General features: G+C 36.8%; 1 protein-coding gene across 1 annotated transcript in view; it reads left to right on the top strand.

The window, feature by feature from the left end:
* The window catches only part of NKCC (sodium potassium chloride cotransporter), a 102,600-nt gene that overhangs the window by 38,391 nt on the left and 50,974 nt on the right, over window positions 1-13,235 (top strand). The window contains exons 6-9 of the mRNA XM_083118365.1: window positions 2,509-2,648; window positions 3,421-3,636; window positions 6,927-7,158; window positions 7,679-7,800. Coding sequence (XP_082974491.1) covers window positions 2,509-2,648; window positions 3,421-3,636; window positions 6,927-7,158; window positions 7,679-7,800 — 710 coding nt within the window. The remainder of the gene's footprint in view (window positions 1-2,508; window positions 2,649-3,420; window positions 3,637-6,926; window positions 7,159-7,678; window positions 7,801-13,235) is intronic.

Here is a 13,235-nt window from a genome sequence, read left to right as displayed (position 1 = left end):
TCGGGTTTCTGAAAAATTACAAAATTAAAACAGTAGTCATGTTGCATTTCAAATTAAAGCTCATTAAAAGCAGAAGAGAATGACACAAATTTGAGCTATCTAGGTCAAATACTGATTGATCTACAGCTATTTAGCAATCTCAAAATGCCGCAAAATTTTGGGATTTTTGCTTTTCTGAAAGTCAATAACTCAAAAACTAAGAACCCAAAAAATCTGAAATTTGGCAGTTTTTGTCCTCTTGATAGGTGCAATGAATAAAAAAAAATCTTAAAAATCGGAATCCTAAAAGTTTAAAAATATTATTTTCTTTGTTTGATTTGGCATGGAATGACCCAGTCAAAAGTCAGTAGCTGTAGATAATGTGGTAAGCACGGAAAAAGTGCCTTAGGAGAAAGGTTGGTCAGTTTGAACAAGTGGAAGCAGTAGCCATAAGACAGAAACCTTATTATGAGGCAAGCACTCTGCTTGGACTCTTACGATTCTAACTGACGGAGGAGAAAGTTTGGGGAATGAAGGGGTTGAAGAAGCGTGGACTGGGGAGATATGCTCCATCACTGAACTTGTGGTGAAGCACGAGAGATCTAGTGGTTTCTCATACATGTTGCAATTCAGTTCTCTATCTTTATAAACAGGGTGAGTCAGAAATATGGCAACACGTTTGAAGTAAATGTAGTGTGTTACTGCACAATGTAGAAGAAAATGGTGAATGGTATATTAAACTTGAAACTTCATTTCTTCATTTCAGATAAATATCACGCGCCCGAGGTTATATCATTATCCATGGCGCTGAAGATACAGCAGCAAGTTTCATTTGTAGCGTGGGCAATTGCGTACCAGAATGATCATGAGGGACGTGTGCATAGCAATGAACTTAAACTAAACAACAATTTGATGTAAGCAGTCGTTTTCTCCACTTTCCCACAGTCGACGGCAACAATCTTACGTTGCAATCACATCTTGTCAGTCTCACGATCATTGTGGTATGGAATTGCTTATGCTGCAATTGTAACTTGCTGCTTCATGTTCAGCGCCATCATCGTTAATGACGTAAGCTCGGGCGCGTGACATTTATGTACAATGAAAAAAATGGAGTTTCAATTTTGATATACTATTCACCATTTCCTTCTGCATTGTACAGTAACACATTACATTGACTTCAAACGTGTAGCCATATTTCGGACCTGTGCTGGATCTACAAATCATGCCCTGCCGGAAAATATTACCAAAGGGCTCCTCTAACTAACCATTTTTACACCCCTCCCCCCCCATAAATATACGTATGCGTGGGTTTGTGCAATTCTTGATCTTATGTTGACAAAGTCACATGTAAGGGCCTAGAGGATGATTCAAAAGTCCCATAACACCCTCTATAAAAAGTAAAGGACTTAGGCTGGGTACAATTGGTCATGATAAAAATAGGTTAGGCTTAGGGGGAACCACATTGGTGTGTTCCAAACGGACGTCCGCCATATTGAATTCAACCCATTTTTTGTCACACATCTAAAATGATACATTTATTATAATCATGCAGTCGTAACTTGTTCCTGATTAAAAATAGGTTGAAGAAATCCTTACCACTGCATTTCTCGTAAAATTCTAGCCTGATTTGATTTTAGTCTGACTGCCGCGGAGGGAACCGGGGGTGGGTTATCTAAGGTCGGAATTTTTCCGGCTCTGTGCCCGAATAAAGCGACTCTAGGGCACACCCAGCCTCAAATCAAATGGTACCCGGGAGAGGGGTAAAGGCGGCCGAAGCGTGATGCTGATCACATCACCTTCAAATTAGCCGTCATAGAAAATATGTAGGGCCCACATACCTCAAATGTGCCTTCCTAACACGGAGCTATATGCACAGGGAACTTTACCTGTATATATTATATTCATTCCTGTAGCCCTGAGTAACTAAGTTTATTTTTTACATACGCATATACGAAGCATCTACTATGGTAATGGCTGAGGGAGCCTTAAAGGTTTACATGTCTCCGCCCCCGCCCCCCGCACTGCAGGGTTTTGAGGCTTGTAGATCCGGCACTGTTTCTGACTTACCCTGTATATATTTTTAGTTCCACTCAGTTGGTAATTTATAAATTTTAAGCACGTTTCCGTGTAGTATGATACGATAATAAATACATTCGTAAAAGGAACTAATTTAAAAATAAGTCTACAAGATGTGGTAAAATGACTTTAAATAAGAATGACAACCCTTTAAGGCAGAAAGAAATATACTGTTCAGAAATTAATAAGTAAAATTCAAATGATATAAACCTATATATTCGAAGAGTACGGTAAGTATCGTATGCTACATAACGCTAGTGCATGTACGGATCTAAGAATAAGTGATTTCAAAACATTGATTCCTGTTTAATTATTCCCTACGAACTAGTAAATACTATATTTTACAATGTAGTGTAAAATATAGTATACGCATACTGGTAGGTGTTGATAAATTTACAGATGTTTTCATTATGTGATTTCCTTCCTAATACATGTCCTTTCGATTCTTTTCAGCGGAGGTGTTTGAAAAGAACTGGTACCCTGACTACAGGTACAGCCAGAAAGTGAGCCAGGACTTCTTCTCTGTTTTTGCCATTTTCTTTCCGTCGGTCACTGGAATTCAGGCAGGAGCCAATATATCAGGAGATTTGAAAGTAAGTACCAGTTCAGGAATAATCGAGTTAGGAAACACATGCGTGATATTTGCATGACACGTGCATTGTTAGTGCTACTTCAAAATGCTAATTACATTGTGACGTTCGAATGAGTAACTGGATACTTGGATTGTATAAACATCGAATGAGTATTAGAAAATGATTAAAATGGGATTAAATTCCTGTATATGTGGAAATAAATAAACTTGCGATGAATTACCTAGCCTTGTGGAAAGGAATAAACATAGGATAAAGTCCCTGCTTATGTGGAAAGGAATAAATATTTGATAAAATACTTGGGTAGGTGGGAAGAACGAACACGGCATAAAGTACGTGGATATGTGGAAAGGAAGCCACATAAGATTAAATACCTGGGAATGTGGAAAGGAAAGAACATGCTATGAAATATCCGAGTGGAAAGGAATAAATATTAGATGCAGTACCTGGGTATGTGGTAAGGAGACAAGATGGGATGAAATACCAGGTTTTGTGGAAAGAAAACATCATGCTATGAAGTATCTGGATATGTGAAATGGAAAAACACCTTAGTAGTTTGTGGCAGTGACGGCGTTAAAAAAAATAGTGGAGGGAGGCAGAGAAGGGATGGAAATATTTTCCTGGAGGCAGTCATATTTAGAGCAAAATAACACTTATTTCATTTTTCGTGTTTAATGGGAGGGGCGAACCAATTGTCTGCAGTTAAGGGGCATTAGTAAATTAGTAAATACTGATGTTAGAAACTATTTTCTACATGTTATCCATATATTTCCAGGACCCATCGTATTCCATCCCCAAAGGAACGCTGTTGTCTTTGCTGATATCGATGACTTCTTACGCAATATTTGTGCTCCTTGCGGGGTTTTCCGTTGTCAGAGACGCCACCGGAATTGTCAGCAACCTCGTAAATGGAACATGTATGGCTCAGTGCACCAACTGCAGCTTCGCTCCTGGCGGACATTGCAGCTATGGTCTGCATAATAGCTTCTCGGTGAGTTCGAGTTGATAGATGTGTGCAGCTTAAAATTCCAATGATGGAAAATTTAGTTCCGATACCACAAGTAAATTTAAGGTTTTTCTAGTGTTTGGTTTAAGTCTTAAAATCTTAAGTTTTTCTCTATAACTGACAGCAGAGATATTCCCTTTAATTCACTTAATTTCCGTTTTTTAAGACTAGATTGATTAATGCATGATTATTGATAACACTATTAAGTCTTGTTTCCATGATTTAATATAACAGTCAAAATGCTGACCAAGGCAAAATTTATTGTCAAACACACAATAAACGTGACATTTCAACTTTATAGCAAGGTCTTGTTCAGACTCTGAACCAAATTCAAAATCTCAAACTTCAAAATTCAAAAAACACCTTTTGAGTGTTTTATTAATGCATGATTAAGTGTGTTCATGCTTCGTAGTACAACACTTTTTAATTCATGTTGCGAAGTTAATGATAACAAGCTATGAATGTTTTTGAATTGCAAATTGATGCTCACTTCTTACCTCCTAAATTTTCTCCCTGATTTTTTTTAAATATATTTCCGTTTCGAGACCTTATTTTTCCTTCATGCCTTCTCACAGTAAATTATAGTATGAGGACACCAGGAAAAAGTCAAAATCATTGATAAATAAAGCTTATTTTAATTACACTAAAGAGATGGAGGAGACTATCAAACATGATTCGCGCTCTTTTTGGAAATTTGTTCAAAACAAAAAGGATAAAAATAGACACAGTAACAGTGCTATGGTTTTCAATGGGAAAGTTTTCGATACTAGTCAGGATATTGCAGATACCTTTGCACACTACTTTAAATCTGTTTATGCGGATTCCCCTAGTTCATATAGAGTATCAGGAAATGATGAGTTACGCGTTCCACATTCATTATGTATTGAAAGAATTACTGAATACGAGTTTAATCATGCTATCAAGAAATAGAAACCTAAAAAAGCAGCAGGTTCAGATGGCATACCGCCTTACGTATTAAAGGGATTTACCGATGTCTTGAAAAAAACTTTACTGGTGATATTTATTTTAATATTGGAATTACATAACTTTCCAAATATGTGGAAATTAACACGCGTGTGCCCAATTTTGAAATCTGGAGATAGTAGTAACATGGAAAATTATGGACCAGTTGCAATCCTCAGTGCTCCAGTCAAAGTACTAGAACAAATTCTATATACTAGAATTTTTAATCATGTAAAAAGTTACATAAATAGTAACCAACATGGATTCTTTCCTCATAGATCCACTGTAACAAATTTAGTAAATTTCATTCAAGATATTTATAATGCAATTCATAATCGGTCAAGTGTTCACACTATTTACATGGATTTCTCCAAAGCTTTTCATAAATTAAATCACGATGTATTACTATGTAAACTTGCAAACTTTGGTTTTACGAGTGACATATTATCTCTCATTATTTCGTATCTTCACAATAGGAAACAATATGTGACTTACAAACAGTCAGATTCGCATCAATATATTGTAAATTCTGGAGTCCCCCAAGGTTCGAATCTTGGACCACTTCTGTTTATTATATTTATAAACGATTTGCCACATAAACTTCAGCACTCCAAATTTCTAATATACGCAGATGATGTTAAACTGTATAAAGAAATTAATTGTACTCAAGATATGTTAGATCTTCAGAATGATATATTTGTACTCTATGATTGGAGTATGGATAACGATCTAAGGTTTAATATTAACAAATGTAGCTTTATGGTATTTTCGATCAATAAACACCCATATGAGTATTCATGCAGAATTAGTAATGAAAAGCTCGAAAAAGTGTACTCTGTCAAAGATCTTGGTGTTGTTGTTGATTGTAATTTATCCTTTCATGAACATACCTCGAATATTGTTAAGGATGCATATTGACGGCTAGGATTTCTCATAAGAAGCTCAAAGAGCCTAAATAATTTAAATGTTATTATGCTATTGTATAACAGTATGATAAGAAGTAAACTCGAAAATGCGTCGGTTGTATGGTCTCCTGGGTTTATATCTTATAAAAATAGAATAGAGAAAATTCAAAAAAAAATTTCTACGGTACTTATACTGCAAGAAGAATCAAGTATCTGCTTACGAGATGAAATTATCTTATAAGTATTTATTGAAAGAGTTTTGTTATGTAAGCCTCAGTAGTAGGAGAGAATTAGCACAACAAATATTTCTTTACAAAACAGTAAATGGAATTCTGGATAATAGTAACTTTCTTCATCAGTTTAAATTTAATACTAGAAAATCTAATCTTCGGATGCGACACCTTTTCCTCTGTGATATCCCGAGAACAGAAAAATACAAGTCATCGCCTTCATTCAGACTTTGTTCTGCATATAATAATATTTCTACAACGCATGAAAATCTAGATTTCAGTCTGCCACTTTCCTTGTATCTAAAAACATTAAAACCAATTTTTGAAAAAGACTAGATATACATATGTGAATCCATTCTACTGTGCATTATTTTCTACTGTACTGTGGATTATTTTCCATTAGTCTGAAAGTATTTTACCTTCTATGCTATTTTTTTTCATTTTTTTATTATTTTTTGCTGTTCAATACTATATAAAGGCTATGTTCTGAACTATGAATATATGTGTATGTGGTGGGATATATGTCCTGTAGTACTTCATTTGTTATCTTGTGTGTATAAATGCATTTGTGTGGGTATGTGTTTATATGTAATCTACACTCTTATATATTTATTATTTGAATTTATGTAAGCTTTCCTGTAATTGGAGATTCTCTCTGTAGAAAGCACACGAATAAATAAAAAAAATATTTTAATGGTAATATAATTATGCCTTGTTTCCATATTTAAAACACTGAAGTTGCTAATAGAGGGTAGTAACGTTACGTATAAAGTGTTTTTGAATCTTAAAAAACTGCCTTGGTCAACAACATTAGTGTTTTTCATATTTTAAATGTGAATTTCCTGCCATAAAGTGAAGTGTGCCCATGCATGTACTACTTATTGTTATCGCTTTCAGTACACAGACGTGTGAATATGTAATTTTAACACGCTTGTTCTCCTTCTCCTTTGGTTCATAATTCCCATCATTTTCAAACACTTATGCTCCTTATGCGTTTCCCTTTATGCTCATATCTAATGCACTCAATGGTTTTCCAGGTGAGAGTTCTTCATTGATTGTCTTTTGCATCCATATATTTTTTCACTGCCTTTTAAAATGTCTTGTCCTGATTAATCTTCTCAATAAGTGATTATTTCTGTGTAAATATCTTAACTAGTGTATTTTTCGTCCATCGTAGGTGATGCAATTGGTGTCGCTGTCCAATTATCTCATTTACGCTGGGTGCTTCGCTGCTACCCTGTCCACGGCGCTGACCAACCTGCTCTCGGTCCCTCGCCTGATCCAAGCACTGGGCATAGACAGGATCTACCCTGGCCTCATTTTCTTCTCCAAAGGCTACGGCAAAGCAGGCGAACCGTACAGGGGCTACGTTTTGACCTTTTTTGTTTCATCAGCATTCCTTCTCATTGGTGAGTCCTGTTTTGTGTTTTGAATTGACATGAAGTTTGATCTTTTTTGGTTTCAAACTCACTCTGCGAAAGAATTGATCATAAAGTGACAAAAAAAAATGGTTGCAGGAGGTTCACACGACCTTCAGGTTAACGTTTATACCTTAGTATTGTTAAAATGTCACAGATGAATGGTTGTAATGAACATCATTGAGATTGAACCTTGACCAAACATGTGTGGACATTCTGGAACAACCGTGGAAATGCTTGTATGGATCGATTTGTAGACAAGCCATTATCTAGGGGGATGCCTATGCAAATTATTTGGGCGGTGCTTTATTAAAATTATTTTTACTGGGGGGGATAGCATGTTTCCGCATTCCCTCACTTCTAGTAATAGAACTGTGTGTGTATGTGTGTGTGTGTATGTGTGTATGTGGATATATATATAGGAAATAACAACTTATTATTTGAACTGTCATAGTTTTGTTATAATCAAGTCATGTTAAATTTATTAAAATTTCATTGTAATTTTTTACAGCTGAACTGAACGCCATTGCTCCATTGATATCGAATTTCTATCTGGCGTCTTATGCAATGATCAACTTCTGCACTTTCCATGCTGCGCTAGTAAAACCAATCGGTTGGCGACCAACGTTCAGGGTAAGTACGGACGAGGTCATTCTATGCCAAATAACCAGACTTTTGGCCAAGTATCCTAACACGTAATTGCATGCATCTTACAGCGTAGAAAGCAGATACCAGATTGCCAGACGGCACGACAGGAAGATCGTGTAACAGGGCACTATTTGTTAAGAAAAACATAAAATCGAACATCTAAGTTCAGCTATATTTTCCTATGGCTGCGCTGCAAGTTGATACGTGCAATTGTGTTAGGTTTTCTTCCGTCAGATTGTTATACTGCGCAGGTGCCACTTGATCTTATCAATAGGAACTGTGAACCAGTTGCCAACCGTACAGTCCTGACCGTACATGCACGTTAATTCCATGTTCCATAATTACGTAAGGTTCAGACCTCTGACCGCAAACATACGTTAAATGTAATAATTTAAGATCCCGGAGAAATTGTTAGACACGTCGAAAGAAAATTATCACTGATAAGCCAATATGGAACTCCGATACGAAAGTTTTCATTCTGTTATTGTGGATGAGAATAAAATATTCCCGCCAACTTCAAAAAATGTCAATAGTGAAATTTTCATTATCATTGTCATTATGAGGTAATCATGTCACATCTATTGTGGATAAATTCCTAAATATACATCAATCAGGCAAGTAATCTGTTCCACCACCTCGACTTCGGCATAGCAACAATCAAACAAAGTAGCCCAACCAACAAGCAAAAGCCACAAACAAAAAAGCTTTTCGTTAACAAAAGTCACAGATGACAAAACGCTTACTCTGATTGACTTTTACCACAGCACTGAGCAGAGAAGCACACTGCAATGAGAACTGTATTTTGTTATCAAAACCAATGTAGAAGTTTGAATTTACATGACTTGAGATTTCGAAGTATAGAATAAAGCCTAAGCGAAAGTCTCAGCAATGTTCTTGTTTCCCTTTTCCACAACAATTGGTGGCAGACTATAAAGGCCCAAACCGTTAAACGCAACTGTGTATTACAGTTTTAAACACGGAGAAAACGAAGAAAAGATAGAATTTTTGCTTTTTCTGTTCATTATTTCGGTTTTTATTTTATTTTCCAAATGTTTCAGTTCTTTTGTAATTAGCAATGCTATTAAAGTTATTAAAAGTATAGAAACTGATTATTCACAAAAGCAATAGGCTATCAAGAAGAAAAATTCAATAACATGCTACGCGTTGGATATTCTTTAGTTTTTAAAATGTCTCTTTTACGAAGATTATTATCATTCTCATTAGTATTCTACTATGAAAGACATTTTTTGTAGAAATTAAATGTTTTCATCCATATATTTAATTGAAACACATTAAAAAGTTAATATAAACATGTTCTCCATTTAGCCTTTCACGAAACAGCTTATACCCTGTGAGAATTTTTGGACTACAGCACTACCTACCTCCCCTGTCACGTGTAGATTTGTCTTCTCGAGCTGGTCTTTGCTTCCGCGGTCGGGAAACGGGCAATATGTATCCAGGTTATTATCAAAATCAGTCAGCAATATTTTCAGTATATTTGATTCAATTCAAGCCTTGGACCTTCATTCTTCGTGAATATGCAATATGCGCTACCTTGTAAATTCTTGATTTGTAAATATATACAAAGAGAATTACAAGCAATTAAGAATTTGCCGTAAAGGAAGAACACCACAGTGTGCACATATGTTATTACTAGGCAACAATTACAGCACAGGGCGAGAAAATGCATCTACTTTGTAATTGTTTTTAACAATAAGAATGTTCCATGGAAACCTCCTAATTCAATGGCGAGCACGCAGTTGATGTAGAGAATTACCATGTTGTTGCAAATGATGTAAAACTTCGAAAACAATTGAATATGAGGTAAAGGAGTTATTACGTTTCTAAGTTTCAAAGCATAGTGCCTAGATATAGGACTAATTTAATATGTCTAGGATTAAATATCATTAAAGTTATCTGAAAATAAGTAAATTAGTACATGTTTACATTTCAGGTCAACATTTAATGCTGTTGTGCAATATTTTTTTCTGATATGTTAGTATGTTAAGTACAAATTTCGAGATGTAATAGTTTCCTGTGAAATCTTATAGCTAGAGGTCATTCTACAGAAATAACTCACAGTTAAAATATTTTTTCCCCAGTTTGATTTTAAACGCTATTTGTAGGGAAACAAATTTATGGTAAATAAAAACTGAGGAGAGCGGTAAATAAAATGTTAGAGTCAGCGGTATATACCAGCGGTGGAAAAAAATTAAATTGGCACACAATTTTTCATCATGAGAGGAAACAACATACAAAAGAGCTATAAATTGATAAACTACTTCATTTTTATATACTGTACACATATACAAGTACTTAGATTTCAACTGTAATTGTCAGTAGCGGCGATTGGGTGGGGCAAGGATAGTTTACTTTTCTTGCTAGACAAGGCTTAATATTTAGAGGCCATGGTGCAGGGGCAAAGAAAGCTAGCAAGTTCAATGAAACTGGAAGTTGAGTAGACATTCGGGGGAAGAAATGAATGCAGCTTGACAGGGAGCGAAGTTCTCGAACTGAGATTATGTGCATGGGAAATCCCAATTTGCAGCGTCTTCCTAATGTGATCGAAAATAAAACGTTCTTCAGCTGGAAGTGGTAGGAAACTTTAGGCAAACATTTCGTTACAAATCGACAGTTTGCGCGCACAACCTTCATTGCCGGTTTTTGCGTGTTTTCTACTGAATTTGATGATATTTCACGGTTATTTCGCGAAAAAGCGTTCATTTCGTGGAAAAGCACACATTTCGCATTACTTCGCGAATAAAACTCGTGCATATTTCATCATTGGGGGTGTAGTTAATTGCAGAATGTTCAAAATTGCATCTTTTTTCACATTTCGCGATTTCGTGCATCGCGAAAATTCAATGTCCCTAGCTATTTGTATTACAGTTAAGTGTAAAATAAGATCAACCTTGGATTTAGGTGGGTTGGGGGCTGCAGCCCTGGGTCTTCGGCTGCAAAGGAACATACACTGGGTATAAATTGCTTTGAAAAGGGCCACACATCGAAATTGTGAAACCTTTGAAATGTGGCAAATGTACATAATGTAACTGACCTCATGATATAACTTGGCTCAAAATTTGTAAGTGATATTGCATATAGAGGGGCGGGGGGCTCACAATGCTCTTAGCTCATTGCCTCTTCATACATAAATCTGGGTCTAATAATATATATCATCAGTAGCGTAGCGTCCTAATACGCCCATACGCCCGGCGTTCCCTGATTTAAAATTTTAAAAATGCGTAAATATAAAGTAAAACGTGACTAATTATATACATGTTTGAGCATAATGGCATTATAAAAGCTATTTTTCGCGATCCGTCTACAACGCTCCACTAACAGCTCTCCTTGTAGCATTTCTCTAATGTCTTTGCTTGCCGGACGCCGGCTAGGTTTGGCGTACAGGACCATGCCTGCCTGTAGGCAGAGAGAAGGAGGGAAAGCTTGTGGCTTGGCTCTCTACAGCACGGGCGAAATGCTCTCGCCATACGCAGGCGTACGGAGACCTGATTGGTTCTAGGGGCCATGTGACCTTTCCTGCCTTCCGATTCAAGGCGCTGTACTTCCGATGCAGACGACAGAAGTAGAATTCCTACCCGGTTTTTCGCGCTCGTGCCTCTGCTCATGCTGTGTGATGCTACAATAAGCAATATTGACTGACGTATCTTTCTTTAATGACCACTGCATCGTGTAATTTATCGCAAGAACAGTGAAGTGCATTAAAAACTAAAATAACAAAAAAGTTTTTGTCAAACAAGTTGATAAAGTCCTCGTGGTAGAAGTTCAGCCTGTGGCTGCTCTACCACCTAACCCACAAAACTATTTATTTAAAAAAATATTTTTTCGTTAGTATCTAACTGCCTAATATTGTGCCAGTGGAAATGTTTAGTATTCGTTTCAAAACTCTTAACATTGTATGATCTCTTGACAAAATTATTTTAAAATGTATATCAGCATTCTCAAGATACAATAAACAGTGGTCTGAAACTCTGAATTACTACTAATAGGAACTGTTACGTCAGTAGAGTGTACGATTGTTGGATCATCCACCTCCCTTTCGTGTCAGTGTGTTTTGCACAGCGTGAGAGGTTTCCGGTTCGAATCCCGAGCCTACGCATGTTTGTTCTTTGTGAGTGTCTCTTCATCAACTTCATCAATATCATCACTCCTATTCATATTTGCGATTAGCCAAAAGTGATAGAAAGCGAAGTAAAATAAAACAAATCATTCAATAGTTGTATCATCCACAACAATGAAGTCTACTGTTGTTCTAAAGGCGCTTGTGATTGAGGTAAAGGTAAAGGTAAAGTGCTCCCCTGTGCATAGCACCACGCCATGAAGGCGTATAGGGGGTGTGGGGGTAACGCCCCACACTTTCTTGATCCGGTCGTGAGTGGGGGTGATGTGATCAGCATCACGCCCCTGACCGCCTTTACCCCCCAAGGTTTCCCCCAGGTACCCATGTTATTCGACGCTGGGTGGGCGCCGGGGCCGCTTCCATCGTTAGAAAAGTTCCCGGATTTGAACCGGCCGGGGATCGAACCCGGGACCTTTAGCATGGTAGTCAGACGCGTTACCGACTTACTTGCGTCATGCCGAAAGGTTTCCTTGATTATAAAATACTGTTTTTCTACACATGTGAGTAGTGGGTTTTGTGGTACGGACAGGACCGGAAAGTACGAGCCCCCCCTCAAGCAGATTTGCTACACTTAAAACTTGCTCAACATGCCCATATGAGCTTTTTTCTCAAGTGTGGAATCTTGTCTAATCCAAGATTTTTGTAAAAATGCCCTCGGGAATTTTTCAGAAAGTACGAGCTCTTCAGATTGATTTGTTTATACTTAAAACTTGCATCAGCCAGATTTTTTGTTCATAAATTTGTCAATTTTTGGCTACACCAGAAATTAAGCTTATCTGTCAAAATCCCAGGAATCTTGAATTGATATCTATTGGGTTCTGAGACCGAGTGGAGTGTGGTGCATTGCCTTGTAATCAAAAGGTTCTGGTTTGAGTCCTCATAAAATCTGATGGCGAAATGTTAATATTGTTGTTTTGTAAATACGGGGCTTTGGGTTCGAGATCAAACCCCCCTCAAGCAGATTTACAAAAATTGCATCAGTTTGTCTATAAACTTGTATCTATACCCACCTATACATATTTACTTCTGGTTTAAGTTTAATTGGATACTATTCAATTTGCTTATCTAATATTAAAACAATGTAATATGCAGAGCCTACCTCTAGAATTGCTTCGTGTTTGCATGTTTCTCCTCTGCGTCAGTGTGTGGAATTCCCGAGACGGTAGTATTGATTTTTTTCCTCAGTATTTACAGAAATTCCCGATTATTGCATCAGCTAGTTATGAGAGAGTGACTGAAGGGAACAGACGTGTTGATACAGTGCTTCTCATACTTACTGGTT

This window comes from Lepisma saccharinum, chromosome 3, assembly GCF_977018435.1.
Source record: "Lepisma saccharinum chromosome 3, izLepSacc3.1, whole genome shotgun sequence".
NCBI classification, from domain to species: domain Eukaryota; kingdom Metazoa; phylum Arthropoda; class Insecta; order Zygentoma; family Lepismatidae; genus Lepisma; species Lepisma saccharinum.
The sequence above is the reverse complement of the archived record's forward strand: the minus strand, read 5'-3'. Positions and strand labels throughout refer to the sequence as shown.